The 17,555-nt window shown below is 43.1% G+C and overlaps 1 protein-coding gene and 1 non-coding gene across 10 annotated transcripts in view; one reads left to right on the plus strand and one right to left on the minus strand.

The window, feature by feature from the left end:
- MYOM2 (myomesin 2) overlaps positions 1–17,555 on the plus strand; it is a 141,337-nt gene that overhangs the window by 104,216 nt on the left and 19,566 nt on the right. For 3 of the 9 annotated variants that reach the window (XM_074947781.1, XM_074947783.1, XM_074947787.1), the window contains 2 exons: positions 5,528–5,743; positions 7,661–7,752. In XM_074947781.1, coding sequence (XP_074803882.1) covers positions 5,528–5,743; positions 7,661–7,752 — 308 coding nt within the window. Of the gene's footprint in view, positions 1–5,527; positions 6,176–7,660; positions 7,753–17,555 lie in introns of those variants that run through there. The other 6 variants (XM_074947782.1, XM_074947789.1, XM_074947784.1 and 3 more) reach the window with 3 other exon arrangements.
- Positions 12,566–12,669, minus strand: LOC141985611 (U6 spliceosomal RNA). The gene has a single exon (XR_012638970.1). It is a non-coding gene; the product is annotated as a U6 spliceosomal RNA (small nuclear RNA).

Raw genomic sequence — 17,555 nt, forward strand, 5'->3', positions numbered from 1 at the left:
AAAAGTAATCCACTACAATTTGGTAATGGTGTCCTCTGAATTCGTATAAATCTTCTGCTAGCCTCCCCCGGTGTCTGTCTGGTAGAGGTATTATTAGAGGTGCTTTGCGTTGTGTTGGTCTGTTAGTACTGCAATGTTTGCATGAAAATACTTCATTCTTCATATCCTTGCTGATTTCAGGCCACTACACTGACTGATTGGCTCATTCACAGCATTTACTTAGTCTTTGATGTCCTTCATGGATGTGATTTAGAATTTCTCCTCTCAAAGATGGCAATGTGATCACCTTTAATCATTAGTCCATTGGACTCACTTAATTGTCCTCATATAACAAAATAGTCTTGTGCCATGGCTATAGTGTTCTTGAGATACTTGAGCCATCCTGTCTGAATATAACTAAAAACTTATTTGAATTTGCTTATATGCCCAGGTAGCTTTTTGTAGCAGGTATGGTCACGCACCTCACACTGGGCTGGAAGCTTCCTATTAACAGTCTTTCCACAAATATCCAGTTTCACCCTCCACGCTGGCTATGTGTCATTACACGTGCTTAAACCCAGAAAAAATGGCTCTTGATTCTCGGTGGTCACTTCCCATACTGCTTTTGTGAGGCAGAGAGCTGCAAAATGTCCAATTTTTGTGCATTTATGGCATTTGGCTCCTTTATCTGAGCAACCTTGGACTGTGATCTTTCCCACATCTTGTGCATTTAATCTGAAAAGTGTTATGTTTTACTTGGGGCTTACCCCACATTGCCTTTGAGGATTACTGCAGTTGCTTTTTGCAGCTGTGCTATATGTCCTGTTGTGACCCTGTTTGTAAGTCACTTCTAGGTTTCTTTCTGGCAGTCACTCGTCTCTGTTTTGATTTTTAATGATCTCTGATTGTCTTGCCATTTCTATTTCTGTGTGAAGGGTTAAATCTCTCTTCATTTGCAGTTTATCTGCAGTCCCTGTCGAAAATGCCAATCAGTATTCTGTCTCTAATATGCTCTTTCTTTTTGTCTTCAAAATCACAGTTTTCTGCCCTGTCAGGCAAGTCTCTTATAAAAGGTTCCACAGATTCCCCAGGATTTTGGACCTGCTGGTAGAAAAACGCTTAGTTATAAACCACATTATGCTGAGGTATAAATTGCTCATCAAACGTAGCCAGGACCACAGCGTAACTGTTCTTGTGGCTTTCCTCTCCAAAGGCAAAGGACTTAAAGATATAATCAGCTTCCCTGTCCATGGCATAGACTAAGTAATGTGCACCTCCCTGAGATTACTTGTGATGCAAAAACATGGAAACTACTCTTTCCAAACAGGCCACTCTGATGGCCCGTCGAAGTGAAGCTCGCTGGGGCGTGAAACTTTGGCATTTTGATGAAATTCTGCAGTTTCTTTTGTTTTTCTTCTGACACCATGTCAGGTTAATGACACAGAGACAAAGGCAAAATGGATGCTAGCAACCACAACAACTTTATTGTAAAAAGAATGTAGACTGTCTCCAGCACTCAGTAAAGGTGTGCTGCAGCATTCTTCATAAAGTTAGTGACAAAATATTATACTGCAACCTCCCTTAGTAACCTATTCCAGTACTTAACTATTCTTATAGTTGGAAAATTTATTCTAATATCTAACCTTAATCTCCCTTGCTGCAGATTAAGATGATTACTTCTTGTCCTGCCTTCAATGGACATGGATCATCATCCTCTTTTTAACAGCCCTTAGTGTATTTGAACACTGTTATCATATGCATGGTTTTTAAGGTGACCACTGTAGTTCAGTAAACCAGAGCAGCCCCAAATACACAAGAGTGACAATTTGGGATATATACATGCACCCTAGGTATCAGCACTCTGACTCATTCTCAATATTGACATATTAAAAAAATCTTCAATATTGATGGGTGTTGAGGGCAAAGTGGTGACATTTAGACATTATGTTCTCTCTCAAATGTTGCAGTTTACTTAATTATTGCTTAAGCAAATAGTCACTTTTAAAAACTGCTCTTTTATTTTAATAAAGTATAAGGCCTGATCTTGCAAACGTATAAGGCCTGATCTTACTCATATGGGTAACTTTATCCATAAGAATAGTTCCATCGATATTGAAGTTACTCACAAGTATTAATGTTTACAGGATCGGGCCCACAGTTGGGGAGTCCTCTGACATGGGAAGCATGTGGTACCCATAACTGCTTGTTTTTTAAATGTGCAGCAGTTCTGAGCACATTTAATAAGCCACTCCCTACATTCTGAATTGTTTTAATAAATCTTATGGTCTTGAATAATTTAAATGGAGTTCAAGAAAACAATTAATTGTGTACATGCACGCACACACACACACACACACACACAATTACCTTTATGGGTCCTGAGTGTTTGTAATTGGGAATCTGAAGTCAGGGTGGAGGAGCAGGGAGTATATCTGTGGGAGAGGCTGGGGTTTTTTAGTCAAATGGTGGATGTCTGAAGCAGTTCAGTGGCCTGAAATGTTAGAAATAACTCCATTAGAGTGCGATTTGTGGGCAGAATGAAAGGGAGGCAGTCAAAGGTGCATTATATTTGAAATGAACCACATGACTATACACTGTCTCATCTAGGTCTTCCATTTATTGTACTGATATCATCACCACATATATAGTGCATAGACAGACATATATATTATATAAATATATCTGACATAAATTTCTCTGTCTTATACTTGTAAACTATACTGTGTATAAAGACATATTCTCCTTAAAGTTTTATTATTTAACCATTAGACAGAGCCTAGATGACTGGAGAGTCTATAATATTAATTGCTTTCAATGTGAATTTAAACATCTCCAGTAATATTCTTGGGAGGCTTGCAGCTGAAGTAGTTTGCTCAGCTCTTCCAATGGTGCGTATGTAGAAATTTCAAGGATGTTTTTAAATGTATCATTGTCTGAACATCATGTTAGACTAATGGCTTGCCAGGAGTCTGCTGCAGGCAAGACTGCAGTGACAGTCCAACTTACCATCTTCAGACAATGTTACCCTGGGGCTATTATTGAATCACAGTCACTAGTAAGATGGTGGAAAGGTTGTGTCAAAAACAAGGAAAGTTAGAAATATACTTTATGTATCTGTATTTTCAGTCTTCACAAGTCTAAATATATGTATATTAGCCACAGCTTGATGAGTGAAGCTAAAGTTACATCTCAAAAGGAATCCTTAAACAAGTGTGATCCTTATATATATTGTGGATTCCTTCTCTCCCTCTTCCCAGAAGACCATAGGATCATAGAAATGTGGGGCTGTAAGGTACTTTGAAAAGACAACTAGCCCAGTCCCCCGCACTGAGGTAGGACCAAGGATACCTAGGCCATCCCTGACGGGTGTTTGTGTAACCTGCTCTTAAAAAACTTTCAGTGAATGGGATTCCACAACCTTCCCTGGAAGCCTATTCCAGCACTTAACACTGTACTTATATTTAGAAAGCTTTTCCTAATATCTAATGTAAATGTCCCTTGCTGCAGATTAAGCTGATTACTTTTTATCCTACTTTCAGTGGACATGGAGAATAATTGATTACCATCCTCTTGATAACAACCCTTAATATATTTGAAAACTGTTATCCAATCTCCGCCCTCAATCTTCTTTTCTCAAGACTAAATGTGCCCAATTCTTTTAACCTTTCCTGAGAAGTCAGGTTTTCTAAACCTTCTATTATTTTTGTTGCTCTCCTCCATACTCTCTCCAGATTGTCCATACCTTTCTTAAAGTGTGGTGCCCAGAACTGGACATAGTACTGCAAGTGAGGCCTCACCAGTGATGAGTACAACACTCCAGTTAATACAATCCAGAATTACTTTAGCCTTTTTAGCAGCTTCATCACCTTGTTGAACCAATGGAACAGACTGCCTAGGGAGGTTGTGGAAGCTCCTTCACTGGAGGTTTTCAAAAGGAGGCCGAAGAGCCATCTGTCTCGGGTAGTTTAGAGACAACAAATCCTGCACCTTGGCAGGCGGTTAGACTAGATGATCCTTGCTGTCCCTCCCAACCCATGATTCTATGATTCTATATTCCATTTCTGATCCACTATAAACCACAAATCCTTTTCTGCGGTATTACTGCCTAGCTAGATATTTGCCATATTGTAGTTAGGCACTTGATTTTTCCTTCCTAAGTGTATAGTACTGTGTTCTTGTTGAATTCAGACTAATGCTCTAATTTGTCAAGGTCATTCTGAATTCTAATTTTATCCTTCCAAGCTTGGTGTTATCTGCAAATTGTATACTCTCCTCTCCATTACTGGAGTCACTAATGAAAATATTGAACCAGACCTAGGACAGACCCCTGCAGGACCCTACTACTAGATATGTCCTCCCAGTCTGACAGTGAATCACTGATAACTACTCTCTGAGTACAATCTTTCAACCAGTTATGCACCCACCTTACAGTGATTTCATTTAGACCACCTTTTCCCAGTTTGCTTATGAGAATGTCATGTGGGACTGTGTGAAAAGCCTTACTAAAATCAAGATATATCACATTTACAGCTTCTCTCCATCCAGTTGGCCAATATTCTGTCAAATAAGGAAATCAGGTTGGTTTGGTATGATTTGTTCATGACAAATCTACTCTGGTTATTCATTATGTAGCCCTATTATCCTTTAGGTGCTTACAAATTGATTGCTCAATAATTTGTTCCAGTATCTTTCCAGATATTGAAGTTAGGCTGTCTGGTCTATAATTCCCCAGATCATCTTTCCCCCGATCCCCTTTTAAAGATAGGTACTATATTTGTCCTTCTCTAGTGCTCTGGGACCTCAGCCATCCTCTGAGTTCTCAAAGATAATCACTAAAGGTTCTTAGACTGCATTAGCTAGTTCCTTAAGCACAGTAGGGTGGATTTCATCCGGCTCTGCTGACTTGAATATGTCTAATGCAGGGGTTGGCAACCTTTCGCACGCGGCCCATCAGGGTAATCTGCTGGCAGGCCATGAGACATTTTGTTTACATTGACCGTCTGCAGGCATCGCCCCCCGCAGCTCCCAGTGGCCGTGGTTCACCATTCCCGGCCAGTGGGAGCTGCGGGAAGCAGCATGGGCCGCAGTGACAGGCTGGCTGTTGCTTCCCGCAGCTGCAAGTGGCAGGGAACAGCGAACCATGGCCACTGGGAGCCGCGGGGGGCCAGGCCTGCAGACAATCAATGTAAACAAAATGTCTTATGACCTGCCAGTGGATTACCCTGATGGGCTGCGTGCCGAAGGTTGCTGACCACTGGTCTAATATACCTAAATATTTTGGCTTGCAGTCCTTCCCCTTTGTTGCTAATATTAATTGTGTTAAATATCTGGTCACAATTTACCTTTTTACTGAAGACTGATGCAAAATAGGCATTAAACTCCTCAGCCTTCTTGACGTTGTCCAATGTTGGCTCTGCTGAGTAGAAGACCTACACTTTCCTTTGTCTTTTTCTCTTGCTCCTAATGTATAATAAGTGTGGTGACAACCAGCATGCTCAAATAAACCTTCTGTTTCACTGATGCCTAAAATGACTTTTCTTTTCTTTAGACTTTGAATCTGACCTGTTCTGTATTTGGAAATCCTGATCCTGAAGTGGTGTGGCTTTGGAATGACAAGAAATTTGAACTTAATGAACATTATTTAGTTGCACTGGAGCATGGAAATGTTGCCAGCTTTACCATCAAGGGAGTGTCCTCAGAGGACTCAGGCAAATATAGCATCAATGTCAAGAACAAGTATGGTGGGGAAACAGTGGATGTCACTGTAAGTGTGTACAAACATGGTGAAGAGATGCCTGACATTAAACTTTCCCAGTTTGCTAAACCACGGATAATACCACCACCAGCACAAGCCACAGAACCTCCAGAAAAAGCAAAAACAACCTCCACAGCTGAGAAATCCAGTAGGAAATAAAGTTTGAAAGCCGTGTTTGACATACAAAACCATATAGATGAGCTGTAGTTGAAGTGTTGCTGCAAATAGGTAACTGCCAGTGTCCAAGGAGATGAGCTTTTAAAGCAGAGGTGGGCAGACTGCAACCCAGGGGCCACATCCTCCAGCCTGTTTAATCTGACCGTTGAGCTCCCACTGCGGAGCGGGATTTGGGGCTTGCCCTGCTCCCACACTCCAGCTGGGAAGCAGGGTCGGAGACTGCTCCGCATGTGTGTGCCGAGGCTCCTGGAAGCAGCAGCATGTCCACCCTCCGGCTCCTATGTTTAGAGGTAGCCAGGGGGCTCTGCGCACTGCCCTGACCCCAAGCGCCACCCCTGCAGCTCCCATTGGCCAGGAACTGCGGCAAATGGGAATTACAGGGGCGGTGCCTGCAGAAGGGGCAGCATGCGGAGCTGCCTGGCCACACCTCCACATAGGAGCTGGAGGGGGGACATGCCGCTGCTTCCAAGAGCTGCTTGAGGTAAGCGCTGCCCGGAGGTTGCACCCCTGACCCCCTCCCATGCCCCAACCTCCTGCCCCAGCCCTGATCCCTCTCCTGCACCCCAACCCTCTGCCCCAGCCTGGAGTCCCCTCCTGTACCCTGAACTCCTCATTTATGGCCCAACCTCAGAGACCGCACCCCAGACAGAGCCCTCACCCCCTCCTGCACCCCAATCCCAATTTCATGAGCCACCATACAATTTCCATACCCAGATGTGGCCCTTGGGCCAAAAAGTTTCCTCACACCTGTTTTAAAGGCATGCAGTTGTGCAACAGTATTGTACATTTGTGCAATTATATCTTTATGAAAAAATACAATATGGCACGACTTACAAATAGCAACAGGCCCAATATCTGCCATTGGTTTAATTATCAATGGCAGTTTCTGTAAAGTTACAGTGATATAAATTTTCTTCGCTGAGAATCAGTTCCCCAGCAACAAAAGTAGCATGCTGTAGTTAAATATGCATTCAGAGCTGCACTTACTCATTACTCACTTGTGGAGTCTCTTTGACTTTGAAGGTGCTCCTCATATGAGTAAGGGAAACTGAGATGGCCACTGTAGTCTGTATTTAGTAGCATTGTTATTCTGTACTGCAAGCTGATCTTTGGTAGTGTTCTACAGATGATCACAGTGGACTTGTTAAAGCATAAGTTACATGGTTGTATTTTGTTTTTCTTGCTTTGTGCTGATAAAACTTAAACAGTCACCTCGTGCTTCTCACTGCACCAAATCACACCTAACTAATTTGGTTTACTCTCTTTCATTGTTTAATTATGGCTTACTGCATAATTTCACAGCTGGTAGCATGCAGACAATTGATTTTCAATAAAGAAAACAAACTATGGTTAATCACAGTCACTGTGTGGCACTTACAACATTACATTTGCTCTTTATGGTATGGGTCAAGATGCAAATTTAAATTGGAAAAACAAGACATGTATACAATTGTGCAGCTTTCTAGGGTTATTATGGGTCAGATCCTGCTTTTGCTAAAACCAATGGCAAGACTCTGATGTCTGTGGCCAGGAGCTTAATATTAGACCCTGATTCTGCAGATACTTAAGCATGTGCTTACCTTGAAGCATGTGAGTAGTCCCATTGCATCAATTTTAGTGGGACTACTCAAGTGCTTAAAATTAAGTATGCACTTGAATGTTGGCAGGACTGGGGTTTTAGGGCCAGATTATCTATACAGTTACAGCCCCATTGTCCACGCAGGCTCTAATCTGTTCATAAATGTCCAGCAGAGAATTCCCCACTTGGAGGGTAACTTCCTGCTTATACAAGTACGCTGGATCCAGGCCCTGCACCTGTGGCCTCCGCTCCCCGGAGTAGGGTAAGTATCGGGGAGGAAGGAGAGGAGAAGGCATGGTGCAATGGAACTATGCTATTCAAAAACTTCATTGGGTAGGCTCCTGTGGCAGTGGTGCAACTCAGCGAAGCCAGCTGCAGCCGTAAGTCATGTTGGGGTCACAGCTGGCCCCTGAGCATCAGGGAGCCATAACCAGCTGCCTGATGGACACCTCCTACATCAAGTAGTGCTCAGGTGCAGGAGAGAATTGACCTTTTAGTGTGTTCCACACAACTGGAAATCCAAGGGTGGACATAGAAATCATGGCCCAAGTCCACAAAGGTATTTAGCCTCCTAGCTCCTATTGAAATCAACAGGAGTTAGGTGCCTAAATACCTTTGAGGATCTGGGCTTAAATACCTAATCCTGCTTCCCTTCCTCATATAAGTATTAGACCTCTACAGCAGTGGGACTACTAGTGTGACTAAGGCAAGCAGGATTTGGTTTGATATTACAGTACCATCTGAACAGCTTTGTGATTAAAAGGAAAACTGATTGACAACTAAATTCTCTTTTAAACGGGGCTACTTTTCCACAGTACCAAATAATGAAGTATGGCGTTATTGAAGAAAAAATCTGCTCTTGAAACCATTATCAACTGTGAGTAGCCAGTGTAAAAATAAGCATAGAAGCTCTGGGAATTAAATATTTTTATAGTATATGTAATTCTTTTTGAACCATTTCATTTAACAAACTGCTCTTTTAGGAGCTGTGTATCCTTACAGTTATGAAATGGAGAGGTGAAACATATGGATGATACAAACAATGTAGAAAAATGTTAGGCAATGGTCAGAAATGGCTATTCCTGTGTGAATCAGACCTGTATTTATGGACTCAGCATATATAGTCATTAACTGGGATGACCTAAGAGGAAACACCTGCATTTAACATGAGATCATTTGATCTGGGGGGTTTTATAGAAGACAAAAGCAAAGCAAGGATTTATCACTAGAATACCTGACACAGTAAGAAAATGAAATGTTTTATTTGAATTTGACATCACAAGGACGAGACTGACCCTCTTAGTGAAATAAAATAACCCAGTTTTTCAATTATTATTCCAATTTAGTATTTAAGACCTTTTCACTAAACATCAGAGCCAGACTCCACAGCATACAAAGTGAGCATTAGCAAGAATTTAATATTATTCTTATCTCCTTCTACCGTACACAGGTTAAATGTATTTGAGACTATCAAATTATTGCATGTTATGGCAGCTTTTCAGAGGTATCCTTGGGCACAGCAGACAAGGTTAGACTCATCTCAGTTGTACCTTTTAGCTGGCTCTTTTAGTTAAGCAAGCTTCAGTTATTTCCTTTCAGGCAGAGGGAAATAATTTATTATGACAGTTAATCTTCTGCTGAAGTACAGAAATTATCATTCACTGAAATATTATATTCAAAAGACCTAGGATTTCTTATAAGATGTTTCATCTTTTTCAATGTGGCTACACCTGTTTTCTTTGTACACAGTGATTTCATTTTAAAACCAGTAGTACGAAAATCAGGTGAGCACTCCGTTAAAAGAGATTTTTCGAAGCAGACTTGCATTGAATTGTCCACAGGGATTTTAAGGTCTAATGGGTATTAGAGACGCAGATAGGGTAGCTTAGTAATCAAGTCAAATTGAATTCATGATTAGGTATGTTAGCATTTGCATGTACCCTTTATAAGCTTAATTTCCCTTTTAGTTTAATTGAATTACATTTTAGGACGGGGTGAGACAAAACTGTATGTTTACTGAGCCAGATCCTTAGCTGGTACAAGTCAGTCGAAGTCAATGAAGTGATACCAGTTTACACAGTTGAGGATCTGGCTTGTAATTTTTACAAAGCCAGGGTCACATTAAAGTTAGCCATACCTCCTAGAAATACTTTTATTACAGTGAGGGCTTGTCTACACTACAAAATTAAGTTGACTTTATCTAATGCGACCTCGAGCCCCCGAATTAATGAAGTGGATTGTGCATGGCCACACCATGGCCATTGTCTCGATGGAGTGTGTCCTCACTCTCAGCTCCTGCATCAATGCACAAAGCAGTGCATCATGGGTAGCTATCCCAAAGTGCAACTTGCCACAGTGTGCTTTGGGAAGTTTGTGCAATGCCACACGGGCCCAAAACGTTGTCGCAGGGGAGAATGGGAACATTGCATCGGCATCCCATGATGCACTGTGCTCCCTCCCTCACATCAATGGCAAACAATCCAGTGGTTTTCGTGCCTTTAAACCACTGTGCATATGCCATACCCCAGAAGCCTGGAGCCTGCTCAGCTGTGCACTCTTGCTGTGAGCATCTCAACCACCTCGCGTCTTCGCCTGCAGTATTTCCAGAGCCAAAGCAGGGTCTGCCACGCGGAACATAGCGATGTCCTGCAAGCAGCCCTGCTGCAAGCCATTTAAAAAAGCAATTCACAATTACTGATGGCAGTCACAGAGCAGCTGCACTCTGTTGAGTGCTGTTTCTGGTCCCATGAAACAAGCACTGACTGGTGGGACTGCATCACTTTGCAGGTATGGGACGATGAGCAGTGGCTGCAGAACTTTCAAATGTGGAAGGCCACCTTCCAGGGACTTTGTGCAGAGCTTTCTCCTGACATGCAGTTCTGCAACACAAAAATGAGAGCTGCTCTGACAGTGGAGAAGCGAGCGCTATTTGGAAGCTTGCAACACCAGACAGTTCTGGTCAGTGAGAAATCAATTTGGAGTAGGTAAATCAACCATGGGAGCTGCTGTACTCCAAGTGTGCAGGGCCATTAATTGACTTCCACTACGAAGAGTAGTGAGTCTGGGAAATGTGCAGGACATAGTGGATGAAAGGGATAATGGACTTTTCGCCCACCTCTGATGGAACGCTTTGGGGAGGGTGATTCTGCACCCGGCAATGCTGGCTGGTGTCCACCAGGGTCTGCAGAGGGACTCTACCCTCCTGCTTCTGTTCCTGCAGTTCAATCAGACGCCTCAACATGTCTGCTTGGTCCCTCATAAACCGAAGCATATCATCCTGCACTGCATGCTCTCGCTCATTGGAAGCTTTCCTGCTCTCCATGTCCCTGTCTAACTTCTCGGACAGTGAAATCCTTCATGCTCTCAGCTCTGTGTCAGCTGTCCTGGAAGCGTTCATTATTTCGGTGAACATGTCCTCCTGCGTTCTTTCTCTCCTCCTTCTAATCAGCAAAAGTCTGCTTTCAGGTGTTGATGACACGCAGAAGGACACATTTCCAGCTGTCAGTCAGGGGAAAAAATAAAGGAGCCATTGTACATGAATAAAATGTTTCCATAGTAAGGCTGTTTTCATAAAAAACCAACAACCCCTTATTATACTATGTACATATATACAAGCCATAACATAATCAGAATCCGTAACCGCTCACTGTGCTGCTTTGTTGCTCCAGCCATGGTGAGTAGGTCCTCCCCTGGGTCACAGGTGACCTCACAGGTGGTCTACATGCCCTTTTTTCCCATGTAAGAGCACTTTTAATGAGAACCTCCCACACTTCCCCTAGGCGACCCTATGTGATATCAGTTTCCTGAGGGTAACAGAGGCGGAAAGGAAGGAGATGCTGCAAGTGTCTGGGAATAGACCCGGTCCTTATGCTGCTATGCTGTGTACCACAATGACGCCAGCAGAATTAATTCAGGAGTTGCATGGGAAAGTGTCCTACCATGGTGGAAGAAATAAGACTGCCCTGCCCAGAAACTTTCTGCAAAGATTGCAGAGTACCTCCATGAAAGTTTCCTAAACATGCAATACCACCGAATGTGTGTGCCCACTAAAGTTTAACTGGACTTTCATTTTAAATGTTTACTCGCGAGAGGTGCCTTCCCCGGCATCATGGTCGGCCACCGTGCTGTCCTATGACCCACTGGGTTCCAGGGTTCAAAATATTTCCTGGCTCTCGGGGAGAATGGATCCACCGCTTACCTGTCTCCCGTTATCCTCCTCTTCCTCATCCACCATATCATCCTCCTTGTTGTCCCTAGACTCACACACCTGTGAGGTGTCCACGTTGCTTGTGGGCGTGCTGGTAGGGTCCCCCCCGCCGAGAATCGCATACAGTTCATTGTAGAATCGGCATGTGTGGGGTTTAGCACCAGAACAGCTGTTCGCCTTCCTTGCCTTCTGATACGCTTGGCGAAGTTCTTTTATTTTCACGCAGCACTGCTGTGTGTCCCTCGTGTGCCCTTCTCCCCCATTCCATGAGCGATCTTTGCATAGATGTCAGCATTTCTTCTGCTGGATCAGCACTCTGCCTGCACAGACTCTTCTCCCCACACAGCGATGAGATCCACCACCTCCTGTGCAGACCAGGCTGGAGCGCCTTTTGGGTGTGTCGTCTCCATGATCAGCTGTGCTCAAGCTCCCAGTGCTGATCAAACAGGAAATAGGAATTCAAAAGTTCCCAGGGCTTTAGCACGGGAGGGGCTGTTTCCTGTGTACCTGGCTGCAGTGCAGCAGAGTTGAGAATGATCTCCATCGTGGCCATAGATGAGCATTGTGGGACACCACCTGGAGGTCAAGTAAGTCAAATTACACAACGCTGCATCTGCACTATCTTGCAGTTGGCCCAAGAAAATCGAACTAAGCTCTACGCCTCTCGCAGAGGTGGATTACAGAAGTCGACATGGGAGGTGACTTAGGTCGATGTAAAGGACCAGGTAGTGTAGACACATATATTAACAGGTCAATTTAAGGCGGCCTCCTTCGACCTAACTTTGTAGCGTAGACCAGGCCTGATTTTCTCTCATTTTATGTTTTGAGAGTTTCATGTTGTGCTTTTCTAGGCAATCCTAGCATAATGCAGCATAGCTGGCTTTTCACGAATTTGCATGTCATCCTTGCGCAGGGGCTATGCTAATCTTCTCTGTATCATTCCAAATTTAGTATATGTGCTGCTAAGATGTCAGCCAGTTGTGCTGATAAGCCTGAAGTTGCTGCCATGTCATGTTGGCAGACTGTTGCAAGGCTGGCTGGGCTGCCTTTCCTCTGTGCACCTGCTTCCTTGGAATCGTCTTTGATTTGTACACTGTTTACTTGCTTGAATACAAGACTTATGAAAATTCCTCTCAAGATCAATTTACAGGTATTTTTTATGGAGAAAAGATTTTTTTGTCATGGCTGTATTTGTCTTTAGTGTAACACTTTCTCCAGCCCACTTTCTCTCATATCCCACAGCCCAAACATACACACACTCTACATTCATCTGCTCACATATGGAGAAAGAGTTTCTGAGGTAATAGCACCCTAAGTGCTGTTAACCCACAGATTGTTTTTAAAGGAAACTTTTGAAAAATAACAAAAACCCTTCTTTCCCACTTTGCAGGAGAAGAATTAATCCTCTAGGTGGCACCAAAAGAACAAAATAAAAATGAACAGGTCTTAAAAAAATTCCGCCAACTCTAGCATATCCATCTTTTTGATGCAAACACATCACTTATGGAATGGGAGATTATTAAAAGCATTATGCTTATGCCTGTGACAAGGACAGGTCCAGCAAATTCTATTTCCAGGAAATAGCAGATGATTTTGCAGGCAATAATGCTGCCTTTTAATCTTTTCATGATACACTTTAGGAGGAATAAAACATTCCTTGCAAGGTATTACAAGACTCTTCTGACATTAAGTGTTCCTTATGATGTGAAACATACAGAACATGCGCTCTACCTGAGCAGTGTAATTTGAAGATGAAGTTTAAATGAATACTTATCAAACCTAGCTGTCTCAGCAGGTTTTCAAAGCACTGTCTCAAAGCTCTGAACGTTTTGCACAGAGGACCCAAGTCCTGCTGTTCTTATTCCGTCCTTACCCAGACAAGACTCCTTTTGAAATTAATGGTTTCAGAGTAGCAGCCGTGTTAGTCTGTATTCACAAAAAGAAAAGGAGTACTTGTGGCACCTTAGAGACTAACCAATTTATTTGAGCATAAGCATAATGCATCCGATGAAGTGAGCTGTAGCTCATGAAAGCTTATGCTCAAATAAATTGGTTAGTCTCTAAGGTGCCACAAGTACTCCTTTTCTTTTTGAAATTAATGTGAGCTTTGCAGGAGTGAAGACTGCAGGATCTGGCTCTAAGCACTGACATTGCAAGATTCAGTGATGTCAAGATCTGTAACAAACTACTAGGAGTATATATTAATATTTCACTCCTCCTTGGAATGTGCAGTGGCTCAGTGCCTGCGCTGTCCTTGGATATTAGCTCAGGGTTTATCAACCTGCTACATTTTAAAAATAGCATACTTGACCTCCAAACGCCTTGTTTATGAACATTTGAACTGTGTGGCTGAGCGTTAGAGCATTGTTACCCAGGAATACACTTCTCATTGTTTAAATTAACGTCGCCTGATTTCCTGTTGTTGCTGCTACTTTGTTTTATGGTAATTTGCTAAGTTTTATACTCTGCCATTGGTGTGGGTGGAAGAAACAGGACACAGACACTCTAATCTGGTTAATGTGGAGCCTGCAACTTTATTTAAAACTATTACCTAGCTGAGCTGGAGAAGCTAACCAGCAGGGTTTTTTCTTCTCAACTGGCACCAGGAAGGTGATTGTAAAGGCCATGCCCCCTCTGTACCCTCAGGCCTGCCATAAGTCCCTGACTAGAAGCTTGAATCCCAGACTGCTCCCTTCCTCCATGCTGGAGGTGGGAGACATGAGATGAGGAAGCCACAAGCTGTCTACAAGCTGCACGCTTTTTCTGGTGGCATGTACGTAGTGTACAAAGTCATGTAGCCCTAGCGTGGGTATTAATAGCATTGTAGATGGTGAGGCATGGCTTAGTTGAGTAGCATAAAGGCATGCCTGAAAGGGGTGGGTATGTATGCAAATACACGCTCAACAACTCTCTACTTTCCCAAGCAGTGCCTCCCAGTCTACATGGATATTTTTAGCAAAGGAGTGTCTCGCTGCCTCCTCGCTGCCAGAGCCTTTCCTTGCTGCTCTGAAAGACTCTGGCAGCAGGGTGCTGCTGAAGGCTTTCCCCACTAACTCCCTGTCAAGGTTCCTCCCCCACTCTGAACTCTAGGGTACAGATGTGGGGACCTGCATGAAAAACCTCCTAAGCGTATCTTTACCAGCTTAAGTCAAAACTTCCCCAAGGTACAAAATATTCCACCCTTTTGTCCTTGGATTGGCCGCTACCACCACCAAACAAATACTGGTTACTGGGGAAGAGCTGTTTGGACACATCTTTCCCCCCAAAATACTTCCCAAAACCTTGCACCTCACTTCCTGGACAAGGTTTGGTAAAAAGCCTCACCAATTTGCCTAGGTGACTACAGACCCAGACCCTTGGATCTTAAGAGCAATGAACAATCCTCCCAGCACTTGCACCCCCCCTTTCCAGGGAAATGTTGGATAAAAAGCCTCACCAATTTGCATAGGTGACCACAGACCCAAACCCTTGGATCTGAGAAAAATGAAAAAGCATTCAGTTTTCTTACAAAAAGACTTTTAATAGAAATAGAAGTAAATAGAAATAAAAAAAAATCCCCCCTGTAAAGTCAGGATGGTAGATACCTTACAGGGTAATTAGATTCAAAACAGAGAGAACCCCTCTAGGCAAAAACCTTAAGTTACAAAAAAGATACACAGACAGAAATAGTTATTCTATTCAGCACAATTCTTTTCTCAGCCATTTAAAGAAATCATAATCTAACACGTACCTAGCTAGATTACTTACTAAAAGTTCTAAGGCTTCATTCCTGGTCTATCCCCGGCAAAGACAAAATATAGACAGATGCACATACCCTTTCTCTCCCTCCTCCCAGCTTTTGAAAGTATCTTGTCTTCTCATTGGTCATTTTGGTCAGGTGCCAGCGAGGTTACCTTTAGCTTCTTAACCCTTTACAGGTGAGAGGAGATTTCCTCTGGCCAGGAGGGATTTTAAAGGGGTTTACCCTTCCCTTTATATTTATGACACTCCCCTTTGCCAGAGCCTTTCACTGACAATGTAGCTACACACCACATTGTGGAAGCTGCCTGCTTTTCACTTTGGTGTGTAGCTATGCATACCATACTCGCTACCACCAAGGCAACCCCCTTATAAGCAATGCTGTGCTCAGAACCAATGCCCAAAAGCCCAGTGGGTTACATGAACCACATGTGGGGCCAGATTTTCCAAGGATCTCAGCTCCCATTTAGGCATCTAAATAAGGATAGGATATTTAAAGGCACACAACACTTACCTACCACCTGGCAGAACTCCAGCACCTCAGCTTTCACCTGATGTGCTGGGCACTTCTGAAAATCTGGCCACTTATTTAGGTGCCTAAATGCACCTGAGCAATCTTGAAAATCCAGCCCCAAGCAATGGGCTGAGTTCTTCTGAATATTGTGGCCAGAAACACCTATATGACATCCCCCACCCAGTGTAGGATTGATCTGTGCTCATCACAAACAGCCTCACAGTGCCCATGTGAGCTAGGCAAGAAGGGTTATCCCCATTTCACAGAGAGGGAAATGAGGCACACAGAGATTCAGGGAGAGATTTTAAAGGCACAAATGGAAGTTAGACATCCAACTCACATTGATTTCCAATGGTGCCTATCTCCCATTTGTACCTCTGGAAATCTCCAAGTGACTTGCCCGAGGTCAAGCAGGAAGTCAGTAGTAAAGCTAACAATAGCACAGAGATCACTAGAAACCCAGCTCTGTGCCTTAGTCACAGACCATCCTTCCTCCCTACTCAAAACATTTCATAATTCAAAACAAAACAAAATTAGATTTAAAAAAAACGAGGTGTTTTTGTTTTTTTACAAAAGATAATTGGGAAGTACTATATCAGAATTGCTAATGGAATACTAGTTGAAACTTAAAGTTAACAAATATAGAACTCAGAGGACTCAATTGCCATGGAGTGTAGAAGGTGCTGTGTATAATCACGTTATTATTCTAAAGGGATAGACAGTGTTCCCATGACCTCTGATCCATCAGATTTGTGATACAATTTATGTATTGACAGACAAACTTGGAAATAATTCTGTCTAGCAAGCAGGATCCTCTTCTCTTTAAAAGCTGTCCAAGCTCACAAGCCTGAAGAGAGATTAACTTGCTACTATGCTACCACTTGTGCTGCTGGACTGCTGCATGCTCTGTTTTATAATGAGCTTCGCTCCCCTCCCTCTCCCTCATCTTACATGGTATTGAAATAGAACAGGGGAAACGGAGAGGGGACGCAGTGGCTCTTCCCAGTTGCTGATATAAGCCTCTCTACTTGAATTCCATGTGGCTGGGTCTTTGCAATCGTGGAGGGGATACATAGTGAAGGGTAGAGCAAGGAAGCAGGCTCTCTGACTGCCATGTTCAGCATATTTCTATGGTAGTTAATGCTGCTCAAACCAACCCAGCACTGTTTCTCCAACTACAGGTCCTACTTCCATCAGAAAGGCAGACTGACTAGTTCTGGGGAAAGGACATTATAGAATCGCCATTCCTGGTGGCAGGCTCTGAGCACAAGCAAAAGCATGGAGAAAAGCTGTAGCCGTTGCTAGATAACACATATTTTTGCTGGATATTATTGTTTTCAACTTGCCACAAAAAGTTCTGCAGAGGTGTAGAAACTCCACTTTGACTGCACTGTGGGTTAGAAGTACCCTGGAATACTGCCCAAGTAAACAAGGCTTGGAAAAGCTTTTGCACCGTTCCAAAGCTTCCAGCTGCCTTCTTGATCTCTCAGAATACCTTTTCATGCACGCTCAGTCCTCCCTTGACCTTTTCCTTCTCAGCTATCTCTTGCACTGTAGCTGTTCGTTGCCACAACTAAGCGTAAGTACTTTACATATCTTCCTTTCC

The sequence above is a fragment of the Natator depressus genome, chromosome 3 (assembly GCF_965152275.1).
Source record: "Natator depressus isolate rNatDep1 chromosome 3, rNatDep2.hap1, whole genome shotgun sequence".
Classification (NCBI taxonomy): Eukaryota; Metazoa; Chordata; order Testudines; family Cheloniidae; genus Natator; species Natator depressus.